The 20,910-nt window shown below is 41.4% G+C and overlaps 2 protein-coding genes across 4 annotated transcripts in view; both read left to right on the top strand.

Annotated features, from left to right (window-relative positions):
* The first annotated feature begins 330 nt into the window (after window positions 1-330).
* On the top strand, window positions 331-9,597 carry usp38 (ubiquitin specific peptidase 38). Its single transcript, XM_071912129.2, has 11 exons — window positions 331-460; window positions 1,017-1,707; window positions 2,640-2,775; window positions 3,545-3,674; window positions 3,914-4,015; window positions 4,396-4,554; window positions 4,778-4,971; window positions 5,129-5,222; window positions 5,427-5,533; window positions 6,008-7,355; window positions 8,169-9,597. The coding sequence occupies exons 2-11, from the start codon at window positions 1,026-1,028 to the stop codon at window positions 8,331-8,333; spliced, it is 3,117 nt and encodes a 1,038-aa protein (XP_071768230.1). The 5' UTR covers window positions 331-460; window positions 1,017-1,025; the 3' UTR covers window positions 8,334-9,597.
* A 3,214-nt stretch (window positions 9,598-12,811) lies between these two features.
* gab1 (GRB2-associated binding protein 1) overlaps window positions 12,812-20,910 on the top strand; it is a 57,298-nt gene continuing 49,199 nt past the window's right edge. For 2 of the 3 annotated variants that reach the window (XM_078282482.1, XM_078282476.1), the window contains exons 1-3: window positions 12,812-12,857; window positions 13,180-13,194; window positions 13,320-13,469. In XM_078282482.1, the coding sequence (XP_078138608.1) occupies window positions 12,855-12,857; window positions 13,180-13,194; window positions 13,320-13,469 (168 nt within the window). In that variant the 5' untranslated portion in view covers window positions 12,812-12,854. The other variant, XM_078282489.1, reaches the window with a different exon arrangement.

The following is a 20,910-nucleotide window of genomic DNA, read 5'->3' as shown; positions in this document are numbered from 1 at the left end:
AAAATAATAGCCACCAAAATATTACAGGGTCCATTTAATATTATTTACGACCAAAAGCTCTAACGACTTTCGAGCTCCAAAGTACGAGTGCACGAGGTGTAAATGAAGGCAGCACATTGAAATGTACAGAAACTGCACAAAATGTGCGCGCCTCCTTTCTTTCACAATTTGACTATTAATGCAAGATACTCAACCATTTCGTCCACGGATCTTAATTTTAGCTGTCAAGTGTCTCAAAATACTATAACAAACAGGCAATGACAAGGCGAAAATTGCTTCGCGCAGGGGTCCTACCAATATCCCTGTCCATTGGACTGACGTCGGTGGAAGGTTAATCAGCTGATTCAAGCAATCATAAAAAGTAACCAAAATAACCCTGTTTTTACCTGTCAAAAGACGTTTAACGTCCATTGACAATTAAGGATTTTCTGGTTGGATAGTGTTGTCATGCTTTATTTGGGTAAGCACAACGTATAAAGTTTCTGTATCGTGTTTATACACGGCAGCATTTATGCTAAGTCAGTGGCACCTAACGTTATACTCGGCTAGGCCTGTTTTGCTGCTTTGTTCATTTTTAGCTAGAAGCAATGAGAATTATAGCTGTCGCTATGTAGCAAGAGAACTGGCTCCATCAGTCGCTTGCTAATTGAGAGAACTGGAAGTTGTATTTAGCTTTCGAGCCATGTTTCAACTGCCAGACGTGGAGATATTCGTAAAAGTTACATCTAGCTTTTAACATGCTAGCTCGTCATTACCAATACAGTGAGAAGCAGTTAGCGCTAGCTCGCTGTCACGGTGATGTTTGATCGGGTAGGAACAAAGCAGATGTCAATCCGCATTAAAATGTGTAAATGCTGTGTTTACGTTTGCGTAGCTTTATTGTTGTTCAGCCAGATATCAAACTGTCATATGGAAAAATCTGGCCCGCACCTCCATGTAGTGTTAAACAAAACATGATTGTAGTTAACTGACCAATTTCAAAGTGTCATCAGTTGTTTCTCATCTACTTTCTCTAGACTGTCATCATGGACAAGATTTTGGAGGGCCTCATCAGCTCCAATCACTCTGTTCCAGTGAAGAAGGCCATTGTGAAGAAGGTAGTGGAAGCAGCAGAGAAAGAGGCGACAGAGGAGCAGTGTCAGGCGCTGTACACTCTCACAGCCCGCCTCATCTTACTGGGTGAAGACGCCTTTCAGAAGCAGGTGGGCTTCCAAGTCCTGGAAGCCTATGCTCGCTACCACCGGCCTGAGTTTGAGCGTTTCTTCAGTAAAGACTTTGTCCTCGGTCTGCTGCAGCAGGGCTACGGCCAGCTGGACCGCAAAGACCCGGCCATAGTGGACTACATTCACTGTTGCCTGCGGCTGCTCATCAGCTGCCCCTCGGTGCTGGAGATCTTCAGCATCATCCAGGTGGAGGTTTTAAGGATGGTGTGTGAGCGCCCTGAGCCCGCCCTGTGTGCCCGCCTGAGCACCATGCTGTCGGACTTTGTGCAGTGCATCCCGAGGGACAAGTCGGCCATTTTGTTCTGCCAGCAGCTGGTGAGGACCATCAGTTACTTCCACTGCTTTGCCAGCCAAGAGCGGGAGCTGAGGGAGTATGTGGGTCAGGTGACTAAGGTCAGCGCGCTGCTGCAAAACATCTGGAAGGCTGACCCAGCCACACTGCTGCCCTCGCTGCAGGAGGTCTTCGCCATCATCTCCTCCACAGGTGAGACTCCTGCCTATGGACAAATTGCTATAATACACATGGTTCCAGTTAAGTATAATAGTACACCATTTTGTTTCGCTGAGAGAATATCGAGAAAACTGACTTCATTTTTCTGTAGGGTAAGTTGGGGTACCTAGAGTAGATCTATATGTTTTATAGAAGCTTAATAATGGCAAGAATATTTGAAACAAGAAGGTATACAGATTTCATTCATAGATTCAAATCCTTAACCTAGCATAAACCATAAATAATTTTAGTATTCCTTGTATGTACACAATTGGATTCAGCAAGTTATGCTTTTTTATTGTAGATAATTTGATTTATTTATGACTTTAGTGTGCATGCCAGTAATGAAAAAGATTTGCATAAGGCAGCATGAACGCCATGACCCATTCCCCTCTATCCCCCTCTATGAAGAGCGGCAATCATGCCAGGTTTGTTGGCACATGATTAGCTGACTTTGATCCCATAGCTTAGTTATCTATTTATATAGGTTGGATGTTTGACAGGATAAGAGATAAGGTTTTCATTGCTTGCTAAAATTTGTAATCTTCCATATTATTGGCACATTGTTTCGTTTTGGAGGTGGTGGCCTCAGCATACACATGGTGCATTCAATTTACTTTCAAATCCTTCATTGAACAAGTGGATTTTCTTCAAGAACGTATGTTGAAAAACTTGCCACAAGAATGTAGTTAAATTCAGCCTATTAAGACTGAGAATGAATGCATCATTAACAAAAGAATTGCATTTTCCATTATGATTTTCAACTGATTGAATTGACCCCAGCCCTGACACCTACATATAAGTTGATGTCACACTCTAGGTCTAATTTAAAATGTATCATTTTACATCACTTATTGCCCATTGCAACAAAAAGCACAATAGGGTTGTGTAATTCTGTTTTCATTTTTATTGTGTGTTCTTTGCAGACCCTTCCTTTGACCCCTCCATTGCCCTGGCCTGCCTGGTCCAGCACATCCCCCTCCAGATGATCACAGTGCTCATCAAGAGCCTCACCACAGACCAGAATGTCAAAGATGCTAGCATGACTAAGGCACTCTGCAGGTTCGTTCACAATGCTAGTAATGTGAGATGAATGGGTGTTGCAGTACTTTGAATTCTTTGAGAATTATACAAATTATGATGCACATGCCCAAATCTGCACATTCTGTACATGTTGCCTACATCTGTAAATATGTATATATTGGATATATGTGTGTAGTTTTTTACAACACATGCCTACATGCCTAGACATTTTCTGTGTACATGTATAGCCCTCCTGTTAATGTGAATGAGCTACATTTTGGCACATCATGTATAGATGCTGTATTGTCATGTTTTTTCTTCATATTCTCATATTCCTTTTATTGGTCATATTGTATTTCTAGATTTTTAAAAATGTTCACTCATTTCATACAGAAGATATTTCACATTCTTTTTAAAAAAAATGTTGTCCCCGTAATTTCTCCTGCTACTACTGGTGTTATTTTGCACACTCCCTTATTGTTGCAATCCATACTTTTTCATAGTCTCATTTTCGCACACATTTCTCCTTCATGTGTGCTCATGTGGAAATCCTCAATTGAGTTTGTTTACATAACCCTGATTTGCTCTGCTCTTGTTTATCTTTGTATTTATATTTGATTTTTTTGGGGGGGGTTGTGCCCTGTTACTGTTTGTTGCCGTAACAACCGAATTTCCCCACGGGGACCATTAAACTTTAATTTTATCATGACCAGTATAGGCAGATCTTATGTTTTTCAGTTAATCTGTTTTATCCATCCATATTATTGTCAATTATTTACACTCTCGTGCTCTTCTTCTGTCCATCTAGGATGATAGACTGGCTCTCCTGGCCTCTGGCCCAACACGTTGACATCTGGGTCATTGCTCTGCTGAAAGGACTGGCTGCAGTTCAGAAGTTCACCATCCTCATAGACGTCACTCTGCTCAAGATTGAGCTGGTGTGTAGTGAGAGTTCCTCTTTTTGATTCATCATTGACCTCAGGAAGGAGTTAGACAGAAATTGTATGCATCATTTTATACCTTCATGGTTGTTGGAGAGTAATAACCAAAGCAGATCACACAGAAATGTATGGCTATGATAATTTATTTAGAGCTGGTAATGGGACTTATTTACTTATTTACTTAGAGGCTACTCCTCAGTTCTTATAAATGTAATCATTTTTATCTATACCCATAGGTGTTCAGTCGTCTGTGGTACCCCATTGTGCGGCAGGGGGCACTGGCTGTGCTCTCGCATATGCTGCTAAGTTTCCAGCACTCTCCTGAGGCCTTCCATTTGGTAAGGGATCTCCTCTGTCCTCACAGCCCATTTCCCTCTCATATGGCCCCTTTATTGCTTTTCTCATTTTCTTCTCTTCTGGCTTAAATTACTTCAAGGCCCCATAGACTTCTTTTCCCTCAACCCCAGGCCCGGCACAGCTCTCCCACTAATGATGTGTGAAGCACTTAAATGCTGAGCAATGGTCCTTCAGTTGGCCAATTTCATTAGTATCTAAAAACATCCTACTCTAGAAAATACTTACCTAATGAGAATGAACCCTCCATAGGATTCCTCATGTATAGCTACTGTGTGACTGACCACCTAGCAGATGTTTATGATGATATTAACAGTACCAACCAATACATAATATGAATTCTCTTCCTCCCTCGCTGTCCCAGGTCGTGCCACATGTGGTGCATCTAGTCCAATCCTTGAGGACAGATGGCCTCCCCACCAGTAAGGCTTTCTTACTGCAGTTCACTGAGCTCATACACTGCATGATGTACCAGTACTCCGGCTTCCCCGACCTCTACGACCACATACTAGAGGCCATCAAGGTAAAAGAACACAGGACACCTCATACTATAAATATTCTCATGTATGAAAGTATTGAAGAAAATGTTGAATCCACCAGGTACAAAAGAAGGTCATTTTTAACGTTGCGTAAATAATGAAAGCATTAGACTTGCTGTTCGTTATAGTTATTGCATATCTTACCTGCGACCTTTTTTGCCAAAGTGTGTTCTGCATCTAATTCATTATTTTGTTTTGTTTTGTTAGGATCTCCCAAAGCCTGGAGAGGAGAAGATCAAGCTGGTTTTGAATCAAAGTGCCTGGACGTCCCAGTCCAACTCATTTGCCTCTGGTCTGCTGAGGCAAGCTGGGAAGTCTGAGACGGGTAAGACGGGCCTGGTCAACCTGGGGAACACCTGCTACATGAACAGCATCATCCAGACCCTCTTCATGGCCACTGAGTGAGTCCTGTACACACACACATTTCATAAGAGCACATATAAATCACAGATGTGTATGAAGTTTTTAGTGCTCGTTTCATTCTAGTCTATTTGCTGTGATACATAAGGATTTGAGTGGGACGGTCTATGAGTGTAGTTAACTTCCTTTTTATCCCAGTTTCAGGAGGCATGTTTTATCATTACATCTAAATGGTACCAACACTTTGATGAAAAGGCTTCAGCTGCTCTTTGCTTTCCTTGCACACACTCAGGTTAGTGTTAATCAGTGTACTGGATAATACTGAATATTAGTGTTGGTGGACAACAACATGGGATGACACGGAGGTGTGTGTGTGTGTGTGTGTGTGTGTGTGTGTGTGTGTGTGTGTGTGTGTGTGTGTGTGTGTGTGTGTGTGTGTGTGTGTGTGTGTGTGTGTGTGTGTGTGTGTGTGTGTGTGTTTGTCTGTGTCCTACAGAGGGCAGCATATGCTCCCAGGAACTTCTTTGAGGCATCTCGTCCTCCCTGGTTCAACGCAGGCTCTCAACAGGACTGTTCTGAGTACCTCCGCTTTCTTCTAGACAGGTAGCACAACAAGCACATTCAGTGAATCAAAAGCAATAGGATTATGTCAGCTAATCACTTTGTCAGTTTAAAAGACTGATTATTAAAATTGCTTTTTGAACAATGTCGCCCCTCTTCAAATGAGTGAAATCAGGCAAAATGACTGCCATAGATCTAATGTTACACATTTGTGAATACTGTTATAATGCCAGAGATGTTCATGTAAGTTTCCACAAAATTGGCCTTACCACATACAAAACAACGTTAATAATTAATTGAATACAAATGCCTTTGCTCTATAAGACCCTAATGAACTAAAGGGGTTGCCCAGTTGGAGTTTACTGATGTAAGCTATACTTTTTAAAAAGTAAACCATGTGACTAAGGGCATGTTGTGAAGATAGAATGGATGTAGTAGAATAGCATAGGAATGGCATTAATGATCATCAATGCACAGTTGTATATGTTGAGAGTATACCTGTCTCCTGGTGTCAAGGTTGCATGAAGAGGAGAAAACCCTTCAGGTCCTGGAATCAGCCAACCCAAAGGCCGCCTCCCCTGGCGTCACAGCCAGCAAAGACCCAGGGGCTCAGACTTCTACCGAGGGAGGTGAAGAGTCGCCTTTGACTCCAGTAGAAACCAAACCTGGGAACGATACGAGGACTCTGATAGAAAGGATGTTTGGTGGGAGACTAAGCACAGGTATTCGCTGTATGCAGTGCAACAGCATCTCTAAGAAAGAGGAGCCCTTTACAGACCTCTCTTTGGCCTTCTGTCCCTCTGCCACCTCCCAGGGCGGCCCTCAAATCGAGGGGCCCTCAGAGGAGCCCAAGGGTCTTTGCCAAGGATCTGTCAACGGTGGCAGTGAAGTTCCTGAACAAGGCCTGGTCAAACCCCCGGCTAGCAGTGTCCATTTTGTGCCAGCGACAAATGAACCACCTCTCTCTGTGCCTGACCTGGTGAACTATTTCCTGGCTCCAGAGATCCTGGATGAAGAGAATGCCTATTTTTGCGAGAAGTGTGGCTCGCTGCAGCGGGCAGAGAGGACCATGAAAGTGGTGGCAGCACCTGAGTACCTGATCCTCACCCTGCTGCGATTCTCTTACGATGCCAAATGCCATGTCCGCAGGAAGATTCTGGACAACGTCACCATCCCGCCACTCATGAGACTTCCTGTGCATGCCCCTTCATCGCCTAGAAAATCTTCCTCTTCCGCCTCCTCTCCTCTGCAGGTGGATTCTCCCGAGAGCAGCGAGAACCTGGCCAAGAAGCTCAAACCATCGCAACAGGATGAGGAGGAAGAGGAGAAGGACAGAATAGATGGAGCAGAGGAGATAAATAGAGGAGGAGGAATGCAAGTCCAGTCAGTGCCCTATGTCCTTAGCTCAGTGGTGATGCACTCTGGGATATCGTCAGAGAGTGGCCACTACTACTCCTACGGTCGTAACATTAACGGGGCAGATGGAACACAACACCCAGCCAATTACTTTGCCCTGGAGGAGGATTTGGGGAACGGCCAGGCAGAGCCTAGCCTCTCCACTTGCTCTGCTCTCTCAACCCCGCCCGAACAAAGAGAGGCACTACTTAATGGTGGCCAGGAGGCAAGGGATTGGCTGCTGTTTAACGATAGCAGAGTGACATTCACATCCTTCCAATCGGTGCAAAACATTACAAACCGTTTCCCCAAGGACACGGCTTATGTGCTCATCTACAGGAAACAGGAGCTAACAGGACAGAACATTAATGGAGGACTGACGGCAAATGGGATGAGACTGAGTGCTGAGCCTCCCCTGCAGAAAGAACTCCTGGATGCTATTACCAAGGATAACAAGCTGTACTTACAGGTGAGGTGAGGGTGCCAAAAGATTGGGGGGGGGGGGGGAATCTTCCCACATAAAAGCCTACTCTTTTCCACTTAAGCCAGTTAGTTTCAGGACAAAAGTTTCCAGCTCTAGCCTGTCAAGCCAGAGTGCCAGAATCTGTACATTTTGCCATTAAATGCAGACCAAGTGAGAAGTGATTGACATTAGCACAAGTATTTAATCTGCTGCTGACTATGGGAGTCATTGGACATTCAGACTGAATCACTGTGCTTCTTTTTTCCACTGGGTATGCATTTGACTGATAACACCATTACCACTAACTCTCTAATGGTGAGGTTATTATAGAATGTGAAACAGTTGAGATGTGTGTGTGTGTGTGTGTGTGTGTGTGCGTGTGCGTGCGTGCATGTACAAGTTTCTCTTGGATGGAAAGTGGCTCAGGAAAAATAACTTACTTTTACAGATAACTGAGAGCCCATAGACTAGAGGAAAGTTTCTTTGACTACACTGAACCTCCTGTTATAAGACGGGAGGTGTAATTTCACGAGTCATTGATCTGTGCTGCGCTGTCATTCCTCCACATTTGTATAAGTGACTGAGGTGAATCGCCCCTAGAGGGTGCTGTAACAGTATTAAGTGACGGTACTGATGCACCGACTCTCAATCGCATGGTATCACACCATTGCAAACTGTGACCTTTACTGGTTGAGACAAAGTTATGGAGTTAAATCTTTGGCGTAGCTTAGGTATGTGTTTTACTTCTGTCTACAGGTTAAAAATGATCTCACCTGGAAACATTTGAATAACTGTCTCTTTCCTCTCTGCCCTCAACAGGAACAGGAGCTTAACGCTCGGACCCAGGCTCTCCAGGCTCCCTCGTCCTCCTGCTCATTCAGGCCCAACGGGTCAGATGACAATGACCCACCAGGGAGCTGCGGCCCCTCTGGTGGGGGAGGAGGAGGAGGGGGCTTCAATACCATCAGCAGACTGGTCTTCTGAAAGAGAGAGGCTAGAGGAGACCCAGAGGAGACCGGCACTAAGAGAGTCCCGGTCCGCTACTGGACCCTCATACCATAGATGTGCACATAACCTCATAAAAAGAGCACTGAAGATGTCTAAGAAAACACACATACACGCACACACACACACACACACACACACCAGTGTTAATTTTGGCCCTAGACTAGATTTTGATTGTCTTTTGACTAAAATTTTGTATTTATTCCATTGTTTTAATCAGAATTAATCCTGTTTTTTTTATTTAGATTTAGGATTTTTGAAATCTCAACATTTTAGTCTACCATTGTCACACCTTTGAGGTGGACAATACACATTAATGCAAATTTATTCTCTCCCTAAAGGGGAAAACATGGCCAAATATAATTTGATGTTAAAAAAAAAAAAGCAAATTGAATGACCATTGAATACTGAATACATTTTAGGCCTTACATACTTGATAAAAATGCAAAATCGTTTTAGCCTATAGTCGTAGTTCATATTATCTGGTTTCCATCAAAGAATAGTTCTGCAACATATGATTGTTAATAGTCTTTGCCATAATTTTTTGAAAATTAACACTGACACACACACACTCACACGTGCATGAGCAGTGCACACTACAGACTTGAGAAAGCACTCAAATATAAGAGAGACGGACAGAGACTCTTGATTTGTCATGGTTCTGTAACCATAACTCGACTCTCTTCCTCAAGTGGAACCTTCATTTACTTTTCTCATTTGCATGCAACTTTTCTTCATGAGCTATGGAGTTTGACTTTTTTTCAAAGATATTTGGATCTTTGTAATATTACGTGTGCTTTGCCATTTTAGATGTTTCATATCACATGCAATAAATGTACATATGACTTCAAAATTCATTCTAAATGATCATGGGACATGAACTCTCTCCATGAATACTACATAGTATACTTAAGTTACAGGAGCAAGGTATTTTCAATATGAACATATTTAAAGCTGTTTTCACACTGTTTGCTGGTGTGATTTACAAAGAACAAAATTGCATACTAATTAAGTAAAAATCTTTGACTGCAGTTACAATTTGACAACATTATTTTAATGGATTACTCTGATTTGTTCATTCAGGGAGACATTTTGTTTATGCTGGTTTTATGTGCCTTTTGATATTTAATGCAGATTTTGGAAGACGAATTTGTCGGGATATACACCTCAGTCTTGCTGTACAGTGATGATATCCAATGTAAATGCTTTACCATTCCCTACAGTAAATATAAATTGGTCTTTTTTTGTTTGTTTTACTTGACCAGACAGGCCATTTAAGAAAGTTATTAACAATGGCATGTTGACAAAGGGAATAAGGTGGGCAGGGGTTGGAGATTATAATATAAATGGAATACTGAACATACAACACAGCAAACAGAAACATAGTACAGAAATGGGGAACATATAAAGCAATTAATGAATCAACACTATTGAGCAACAGCAAGACGGAGCAACAGGTGATTTGTGGAAATTTCTGTGGAGAAAACAGCAAAGTTATGTGTGTGTTATTAGTGCTCATGCATACCAGTGTTTGTCAGCTTCACTTGCTTGACAAATTCCCATAATGCTGCATTTCCACTGCAGAGAATACATTAACCAAATGGAGTAGCCATCTGTGGTATTTCTCAGATGACTCTTGAAGCATGTTTGCCTTCCTTTTGGGGTTCAAATAGATCACCTGCATCATTTCCTTTGTTTCTTACACTACTGACAGTCCTACTCATCCCCATTGCCAGTTTTCCTTCCATGGGCATAAATCTAACAGAGGCACGATAGATTTGAAGGTGCAGACTAGAGCCTTTTTATTCATCAGTGCCCCAAAATGTGAAGAATTACATGTCAAATCCTGCAAGAGTGTCATTGCTACTGCTAGTCTCTGTGATTACATAGACATTATTCAAATAACTTGCTTAGTGGAGGACAGTGATATGATGATTGGAGGTGATATTGTTGACAGCAAAGGCAGAACTGTCACAAGTTACACAAAGCATCAAAATAAATGCATCGTCCCATGAAACAGCTTCCATGCTACAGTCAAAGTTTGTGTACTGCAACACAGTACACAACACTGGAAAGATCTAAACTGACTGTAATACAAAATGGAAAAAATATATACTCATTGTACGTAGCTTTTCTAAACCTAAAAATATGTTTGCCATTGTTATGCTGATAGGCTGTGAAACAATAAAGACATATTTTTTCCAGTTTTGCTCAAATGGAATTGAGATGCCACTACAGACAAAGCACAATCTGAAAAGGGAAGTGGGAAATGGCATGCAATCACTTAGTATTCCCACTGGTGTACAATGACAGTAGTAATGGAGCAATAGCAAATTATTTGAAAATGTGCCATTTTTACTATTGTGCAACTGACATTACAAAAACACTGCAGTAGCACTAAAGCTGTCAAAAGGGCATTTGGTAAAATCAATGACTCTCAATTATTAATCAACTAAACCATTACAGTTTCCTTCTCACTCGATTTTGTCAAAATTTTCATTCTCGGGAATGGTGTGATATTAGATATTCTTTTGCAATATAATGATATATTAGGCTATATTAGGCTTTTATAGGTGGCATGCATATTTATAGAAATAGACTTCTATTACGAATGCAAATTCTGTGTACAGATAAGTCATTCAGGCTATACATGCTGCTCAGTAAGGTCTGGTTGGAAGACTGCTGAACTCAATGCTCTGCAACTCAAACAATCAATTTAACACACTGTTTTCAGTGGAGCTCACATAAACTAGAGTTGTACTTTCTGAAAACAGCAGCAGAGCTGGAATGAAGCCAATTAAGGCACAGGCACACAGACACAAACACACACAGTCTCACCATGCTTAGACACTTACTAATATCGTAATGGATTTTGATGGATCAAGAACATGGACTATTTGAAATGATTACACTTTGATTTGCAGTGCTAATGATATGGTGTCCTGCAAAATAATTCATTAACTGGAAGTGTTGTGCAGCCTGTAATTGCTCCCTATTTCTTAATCAATATTGTGACTGCTGAAAGAGATAAATTCCCTGTACAATGGCAAAGTCATTAATCACAGAACAGACTAAAAGGCAACATCCATTGGGGGAAGCGTTTACCATTACAATAGCATTCCAATAAGATTCCTCAGATACCATTCTGAGTCCAGAGGAAACACATCTTTACCACTGGATTAGCCCAGTTAGAGAGATGCTCTGTGTCCAGGACATTGATCAAATTTAAGAAAACACATCGATAGTAGGTCTACAACTATAGCTCTTTATAATCAGTGTAGCAAAAAAGTTACTGATGTTTGCTGGCTCTTTATTGCATTTAGAATATCATAGCCTATATAAATCTCAGAACTGGACAGGTTTGCAGATTCGAGCTCATGTTAAGCATTACTAAAAGGAACTACAGTATATCTCTGATAAATGTTAGAATAGCATACTATACACCTATATAAATATCACTCCCTATAAAAATATTATAGCAATTTTATAGTGATGCCAAATGAGGTAGAAATGCCACAAAGTACGATAAGGTCACTATAAACTCAGTAGCCTATTGAGTATCACAAACACACTGTATGTCCCTATAGGAATATTGTAGGAATATTATGGCGATATTTCGTAAGGGAATACGCACGCATTGTGGATAGTGTAGTTTAGACGTACAAGGATTTGGTGGGACCTTTCGTCAACACAGAGGCGGATCCTTTCTTTGTCTTTTCTTTATCTTTCTGAAGCCATTCTTTTTGGCATTCAGTCAGAGATGCATAACTCTATTACATCATATGGCCGATGTTTTATTTTCCAAACAGCCATACAGTCTTTTGTTGTTTTTTGGGACGAAACATAAACCATTTTGGAACTACATGTCCCATGGTTAAAGCACTATAGTTTTCCCTGCACGCCGCCGCCTCTCCATTCCGTCTTCCAAACTAGTGTCAAGCGAGACAGAATGAAAAATAAGACTTCCTGTCATAACTTTCAAAATAAAATCATTAATGACGAACTTGACGTTACAATATTTTTTGGTAGGTAATGGCACGTTAGTTAAAATAAAGGACACCTTGATGGATGACTCTGTACGAATGCGATTGTTGTTGTTGTCTTTGAATGTCCTTTTCACAATATATTTGCACAGCCATATATAGGACAATGCAAGATGTATAGGGCTGCTAAAAAATCATAAACAAAAGCTCAAACAGACACAACAACTTACACTAGACAACTTGGATGGCTACTAACTTGAAAAGTCAATTTTAAACCATAACATTGGTCCTAACGGCTATACAATGGAACGTCCAGGACCAAGTGACAAGACAAGTCTTTTATTTTGAAGGCAAAATTGCTAAATTTCCGGTGCCGTTCCGTCTATCTCTGGTTAGCTTGACGCAGCCGTGTTCCAGAGGAGGGTGAGTTGAGGGAAAGACGGAGCCACCCTGTCAATCACAATTAAGGAACCATGGGAGTAAACTGGTAGGGAAGATCGGCGAAACCACTGTGTTTATGGTGAAAAAATATTTGAATTGGCGGACAGACGACAACTATGCACCGGTACACTGAGGGACATAGACATCTAATCTCGCCAAATGGGAATCGCTTCACTTTGACGGGAATTAGCGTAAAGCGTTTCACATAATAACAAACTTGGCGACTTTCACTTGCTTGCGCCTGTTTTTGCCACACAACGTTTCAGTTGGGATAAAATACACAAGTCATCGTTGATATCTGTTGAAAAGGCGGCGTCACGGAGGTTTATATTCACTCCAACCTTAGGATATACCCGTTTATTTGATTTTAACTCGTGGAAAATCTGGTCTGTGCATTTCAGAGGACTGCGTTGTCGGTGAGTCGACTTTCGAGGAAGGAGTGACGGTATTTATCGCTCCCTAAAAACACCAAATCCTAGCTCATACAACGTTGTAACTTTTTTTGACTTCACTGTTTGAGCCGTCTGTCAACGTTTTCCAGGTGCAGGACCCCTCCTCAAAACAAACAAACAAAAACAATCACCGCTCAAACTCCAGGGAGAGGAAGAAAGGAGCAGATATGAGTGGGGGAGATGTGGTGTGCTCGGGGTGGCTGAGAAAGTCTCCTCCTGAAAAAAAGTTGAGACGTTACGTAAGTGCACTTTATATCATATTTGTCACGTTACAATAAAGTAACCTATCACACATAAAACAAACCACTTCCCTTGTACAGATTTATTTGCAATGGTTGGGCGCTGAGTGTGCAGTGACAGACACGTCTAGGCCTCATGTTGTGTGCATTTCATGTGTTTTGCTGGTTTTCTTGAACCTGAAACGATGGTGTTAGCAGTGCACGCCTCGGCTTCTCAGAGGTACATTTACGTTTCAGTCGTTTTCTCACAGTTCAGCGAGCAGGTAGGGGTGTCATTGTGGTGCTCAAGGGCACTTCAGCAGGGCACATGGCTGTTGTTGGGGTCAAACCCGAGACTTTCTAGTTACAGGACTGGCTCTCTAACCGCTAGTCTACACTGCCGCCCATCCAGCTAATAGACACTTTGATAAAACGTCACAGCATTGCCTCTGCTGATCTGATGCGTTCTCTTCCTGAAGACAGATGTGCAACGGACCCATAGTACTACATTCATTAACAGGGAAAGTAATAACCTTGCTTGTCTAGTCACAGTCATTGCTCACTGTGTCAAAAGCGATAGTTGGTCACACAAAGGGTTAAATGATTTCCAAAACAAGTTTTTAATTACATGAAAGAATGATTGGATTCCCCCAAATTCCAAAATTAGTTGCAGAAAGTTGTCAGAGGAAATTTGCATAATGATAGGGTATTAGTAGCTGTGTGTCACTCACCAGCTATCATTGTTTACTCACACACACACACACACACACACTTCACACATTGTTACGCAGTAAAGCAGTACATAATTATTGAGGGCAATACATGACTTTTACTCAGTCTTTATGTGTCACGCTGGCAATTTAAGTGTCGCTGTTGTGTGAGCCGTGCTCCATGCTACACCAGCTGAACTGTTTTGTCATGCCCCCCCATAATATATTGTGTTTTCCACAAAATCATATCCCATTTATTTGTTGTGAACTTGTAAAAACTGTGCGGAGCTGACAAGAGAACTGATATAAAAGCAAATAACTTCAGTAGTACATGTGAGCTGTCAAGAGTAACCGCTTTCCTTGTGGATTATTGGATATTTCCGTTATTGATATTTGAATTAGGAAGCAGACAGCTTGAAAGGAGGGATGTTTTCACAGGAACCACAGCTCCCCTGAATTGTTTTTCTCTGAAAGCAATAAAGCTCAAATCTAGCCACCAAAACCAGGCTTTGCCCAGGGACTTCTCACACTGACAATGGCCTACTCTCTAATGTGATATGGAGGTGGTCAAAATCTCAGTTTACTGTGTAATTGCAAGGTGAACATTTCCCCTGTGTTTACCTATGGCTTCATGAGTTGTAATCACTCACAGCCTCATAACACTAACCAGAGAAGACACCTTAATGTTTACCATTTGTGGGAAGAATGACCCAAGGTTAGTGTCAAAAGTCACAGTACTGGGGGTGGATATGGGAAGTGGAACAGTAACCATTCCCTTCTCAGGACACTCCCACCTCCTGATCACTAACCGAGTATGAGATGTAATGACCCAAAATCCCTCTTTCTCAATACAGTAAACAGCAGGCAGGAGGGCGACTTGATTATACCTGAGGTGATGGAGCAAGTAGTTTAGTTTTATAACTGTTTTCTTGACACAGTAGCGCAGCACAGCCAGAGGGCCACATCACAGTATGTCATGAGGATTCTGGGAACTTTTCTGATGCTTGTGTTATTAAAAAGAATTCAAGTGGTTCATGCCTGATCCGCAGACTGCAGGCCATTTGCCATTGCATGGCTTTTTCTTGTTATAATTAGATTATGCAAGCCACCAGGATCAGTTGTTCCTGCAGCCGCTGATTGTTGGTACAGCTTGCATTGTGAATTCATGAGCAGCCATTACAAGCCAACAGGTTCAGACATTCCTTTAGCTCTTAAAGGAAATATCCTCCCTAAAACACTTTAATACTGTTAAAAAAACAGCTATTGCAGACGTACAGTACCCTGCAGTCCTCTGTCTGTTTTGTTGTTTGGTGGTGTATTTTTCTTGGATAATTGGCCAAATATAGATGGCGTCACATCATGTTGAGATATAGCAGTTTCAATGGAGTTTAATAGGAGAAAAAAATGTCAAACATCAACAGTAAACGTCAGGTTTTGGTGTCAGTCCCTCAGAATCAAAGGGCAAGGGCTTCTTTCTAGTCTCTACATTTTGTACCGATGTTCAGCAATCATACAGGAAGAAATCCATTGTTGAAAAGGCAGAGATACCAATTTCTCCACCGACAGTAGCTTCAATAGTCCATAATGCAATGCTGTCACAAGATGTGTTTTGTGAAGGGGTTCCTGAAATGCTGGAATTTGCTGTCTCATGAAAGAGTTTTGGTCCTAATTCAGTGAAATATCTACGATGGGAGATGCCCACTTGATAACTCCAACAAACCTTCACTCAACCTTTCCTCTACCAGGAAACGGGGTTGTTGGATAGGCATTCACCTAATGTTATGATGATCACATCAGACCCTGTATATCAGTAATTGGGGCAAGATGGTTCTCCCGCTGCAACGTCATGATGCTCAGTCACATGAGGTTGCGAAAGCCCTGGAAGTGCTGACTAACTGTTTTTTTGACTGATCAAATTACATTATTACGTTACATCACATTATATTGTTCAAATGTTACTTATCTGATAACTCACTGCCAGTTACAGTTGATGCCCAGAATGAACTGAGAAGTTAATTCTATATCTAAAATGGAAACCACACAGTTGGCAATGATGATTGTGGCTTCAGGTGGACAGGAGGAGGAGTGAGCACATTAACTACTTTATCTTGGGTCTTCTTCCTTAAAGGACTACACAACTTTTTGGGAAATTGGCCTGTTGGTAAATTTAGCCTTTATGTTATGAGAGGATTAGCAGAGAAAAACCAACACCAACTCTGGATTACTGAAAGGTCTTTCCTCTTACGTTAGACAATGCTAGTTGTCTACGGAGACTTAACATACTGTATGCTAACATGTTAGCATTTGCACAGGACAGAGATATCTACCAGAGACACAGGATGGTTTTGGTGGTACTCCTATTGTAAAATGTAGAAGGTAAGTTCACCAACGAGCCAATTTCCCAAAAAGTAGGTGTAGTCCTTTAGCATTGTATATTTGAGTGATTTTCCTTAATTCAGAACTATAAATACTTATGAGGATACTTTAGGATACTTTTATGAGGATCTAGGCTACTGTTATTTTAAATGTTGGTGTAGTGCTACTGTGGAAGGCCATTCTGTTTCACTCTACTGTATTGTGTGACGATTTGAACTATTCACAGACTTTGTTTTGAAGCTCGCAGTCTAAATTTTTTTGAATTGTCTTGTGGATTTCGGTGGTATTTTCAGACATCTTCACCGAGGGAAACGTCTTCTTTGCCTCTCTGCTGCATGTTGGTCAGCTAGACATTTCAAGCAGTGCTGTCACCCAGCACTTCCCTTGCACATTGCATCATTGACCATTGATAAGACGGTGTATCTTTTATGCAAGCAGCCTGAAAATGTAAAATTTATGTGACGCGTTGATAAGAATCCATGTTGACAAATTTGAATAAATGCCAATTATTTTGACTAATCGTTGCAGCCCTAGATATTTTATGGGATTTCAAAGATGATGTGAGTACTGCATATCATGAAACACTTTGTATATTCAGCTTGGTTAGTTTTAAGTAACTGAGTAATGATAGATGAGCAAATAAAACCAACACAATAGCTTTTTTTCAATAGCCTGCATAGCAACCCGCTGTGAAAGAGGTTCTTTCCATCTGCTCCTGGCATTTTTCTAAGGTTAGCTTGTCAGTCTGCCTGTTTCTCTCTCTCTCTCTCTCACACACACACACACCTTGTTTGTGTGTTTCCTCCTGTTAGTAAAAGTGTGAGCTATACAATGTCAGTGGCTTTGTTCTCAAATGGATCAGTATGTGTTAGCTGTCTGGCCGAACACAGGGTGTCAGAGAAAGGTCAACCTGATCATTACCTGAATGTCTTTTTGTTTGTGGGAGATGCATAATCCTCTGCTCTGGTCAGCAGTTACCTCCAAAGAGTGTGTGTGCATTTGCGTTTGTTTATGCGTGACACATAAAGGTCTGAGCTTGTATGCATATGCGATAGGGTTTAAATGCCTGTCTGGTCTGGTGGCGATCATATGATTGGGTCTGTGGGTGGAGGTGAGCTCAGTGGGTCTGGCTCAGGATGGCATGTGACTGCAGCTGTGAATAACAGCCATAGAGAAGACTTGCGGTCCTGTTGGGTGATGCTGTCTTCAAGTCAAAACTACATAGTCAGTGGTTCTCAATCCTGGTCCTCAGGAGCCAGAGACCTGCTGGTTTTCTATTTTACCTGGTAGTTGATTACATTCACCTGGTGTCCCAGTCTCCGTCTGAACCTGATTACACCAAGTGAATGTAATTAACTAGCAGGCAGAGTAGAAAACCAAAACCAGCAGGGCTGTGGCTCCTGAGGACCAGGATTGAGAGCCACTGGTCAAGAGGGTCAATTCAACACAGCTTAAAAAGTTAAATATAAGTTGACCTTATGAGTAGTTGTAAATGGCAGTTTGTTGTGTTGAGTGTGACTGAGGTGCGGGCTGTTAGGCCAAGCAGGTCAACAAGAGGATGTTGAAAGTATGGCAGCCCAGACAGACAGGTATAGCCGTAGCTGGTTTTGTGAGACAGTGATTTTGCCACCCATAATCTTAATTAGGCAACAGCAAGTAGCTAAAGGAAATCTCAGTGACAATTGCACCAGTAGGCTTGATCAGAAAAGAAGCACAACCCTCGCTTGGTATGTTCAAGCCCAATTCTTGTGAAGGTAAACAAACATCCTGGGGCAAAGTGCTTTCGGAGTCTCATTTACCCCGCGTGGAAAACTCTTTCTCTCTGAGGCACAGAGGTGGCAGGAATGGCAAGGTACTGTTTGGCAAGGACACAGAGTCTTTTGAAACCGTTTCTGTTCCTCTGCCACGATTGCAGTGGGTTTTGATTGGGTGGGATGCATGGCTTATCACATGTCTTGTTTTGCTTTGCATCCATAGTGCAGCAGTAAAATGGGTGTTGATATATCGCTGTGTTGCTTTTGAGGTGGGGCTCTCCATCATTCATGTCAGCTCCCAGGGTCTTATCGGTGACTGCTTTGCTTCAATGACAATGTCATACAACTCAGTCAGTTTCTACCCAACTGACCGTGCCACAGACACAATCAATCAAAATGATATTATTAATTATTGTAAAAAGGGACTATTAACCATTTTATTTTAGGCAGGACTTTGTTTTTTATTTGACTTAAGTTAATACATAATTTTAGTAATTATCCATTCTTAAAGAAAATAAAAAATCAGGATGTCAAGTTGATAGTGTCTATTTTGGGTAATTGAATATTCAACTGCATTCAGTAGGAGAATATGGGATATTATCAGGCATGTAAACTTTTGATCAGATTGTTTATTTCAGATACACAACTTTATTCCAATTATTCATTTACTGTATCTGTGTAATTCAGTGAGTGAAACCTAAAAAAGTTCCACATATCTCTTCAAAATGCATGCACAAATACATTTTGGGGTGTGAGTTTCCAGCAGTTTTCTTACTCAATTAAACAGATAATACAATTCAACCTTGTGACTGTTCTGTTGTGATAGGTAGGTAGATGATTCAATCACAGCATGTATGTCAACGTAGTCTACCTTGAGTGTCGGATAAGGTTTGAGGATTGTTAGGTTGTCTTCTCTTAGAAATGTGTGTAGTACTGTTCTAGGTGCGTCCTCAGATTTTTGGAGTTTATCACTATAGCTGCTGACGAAATAATTGTTTTTTTGCCGACGTTTGTGAGCTTGCTACATATTCCAGGCATTAAGAATGAGCTCAACTCTTATCATCATAAATTGAATTCTAGGTAAGTTTTTATTGTTGACTGTTCAGTTTGAATTTTCAGTTTTGTAAAAATGGATTAGATAGTTTTTCATCACAACAGTCGAGCTGTTTGTAAATAGGTTGAAAAGTCACAAATCAGATGTCCAATTTGAAAGTTGAGTGTAAAGTTCCTAAAGTTAATGATCAGTTATTTGGGCACATGTTTAGGGGCTTCAATCTACTTCTCACAGCAGTCTTATGCAGCTGCTCCGTCTCTGCAATCATAATCCTAAAGGCGTGCTCACACTATTCCACTATTTGTGCTGATAATATGAAAAAGTGGGTCACGTATTGTGCACCTTGTTTCCATAACGTCAGATGCTGTTTTCATCTGATGATGACGTGCAACATTTTGTTTACATCGTAAAATAGATCTAGGTTACATGAACAGATGAGCTCATGAACATGAGCAGTTGCATGCACCACTGGTCTGTGTTTTTGTGTTTTTTATTTGACCATGACAAAGTCTCCTTGCAAAGCTGTGGGGGTGGCGGCAGAGGAGCCAGTCAAACTATCAGCTGCAAATGTTGGCAGTTGGTTGGCTCACAAAACATGCAGTCAATGTCATGTGTGCTCTTCTTAAAAGTCAAACTTTTCTCAGTTTTAGAAAATACGACAGCACATTGCATTAATCTTGAAAAAAGGGGTCAGAAGGGATGTCTCCTCTCCAAGGAAATAGAGTTGGGCCAGGCCCATGCAGATTTCATGCTGTTCTGGTCAGCTGGTAACCTTCTTATTCGCTCATCAGCACTTTGTCAAAGTTATGTCATATTGTTCTGCTCACAGTTGGAAGTTTGTGGCATCATATCCAGAGTGAAATGATTTTGGGCGACCCTAGTTGTGTGATAAGATTACTACCTATGGCATAGTTTTATACATAATTTAACTGAATGATGTTGAAATATGTTATTCTACATAGCTAAAGTGAAAAATGTGTGTATTGGTTTGTTGTACAGGGTTAGCAGTGGATTTAGGTTTCCCATTAAATTTCCCTAAACATTCAAAAAAGAAGCCGTGAATCGGAAACCATCAGCCTCATGATTTTTTTTCTTGTAACAAGGAAGATCTCATAAGACGATCTTCAAGATCCTTTTCTTATAATGAGGAATGATCTCTTCATTATGAGAAAAGAACATGTTATTATGAGAAAACCTGGTGAATTAAAAAAAAAAAAGATTGCAGATGACTGCAAGACACTTGAGTAAGAAAGCACTCTGCTCTGCCAAAATGTGGCAAGGCACAGCGCTCCAAAAAAAGATGGTAGCAGTTTGAAAGAAATGAAATTAAAAACAAAACAAAAAGGAGTAGTGTGAACACGCCTCCTAGTTTCAGCCCCACCTCCCGGCCCAGCAGCAGTAGACTCACAAGGCAGCGGACCTCCTCACCTGATTAACCACTCAGGGCAAAGTTTGCCCCAGAGGCTCTGCTACTGATTGGTGGAGCTCAAAGGTGAAAGCAGTTTAGCAGTCCTGCGTCTGAGCTGCCCCGACCACCAGATTGCGTCAAATGCCAGCTCAGGGCTTTT

This window comes from Centroberyx gerrardi, chromosome 3 (genome assembly GCF_048128805.1).
Source record: "Centroberyx gerrardi isolate f3 chromosome 3, fCenGer3.hap1.cur.20231027, whole genome shotgun sequence".
In the NCBI taxonomy this organism is placed as follows: domain Eukaryota; kingdom Metazoa; phylum Chordata; class Actinopteri; order Beryciformes; family Berycidae; genus Centroberyx; species Centroberyx gerrardi.
This window is presented reverse-complemented; position numbering and strand designations above follow the sequence as displayed.

Coding starts and splice junctions, on each gene's coding strand:
- usp38 (XM_071912129.2), top strand. CDS start 1,026: ATGGACAAGATTTTGGAGGGCCTCATCAGCTCCAATCACTCTGTTCCA. Junction 4,016..4,395: donor CTCCTGAGGCCTTCCATTTG/GTAAGGGATCTC, acceptor TCGCTGTCCCAG/GTCGTGCCACATGTGGTGCA. Junction 5,223..5,426: donor CTTTCCTTGCACACACTCAG/GTTAGTGTTAAT, acceptor TGTGTCCTACAG/AGGGCAGCATATGCTCCCAG.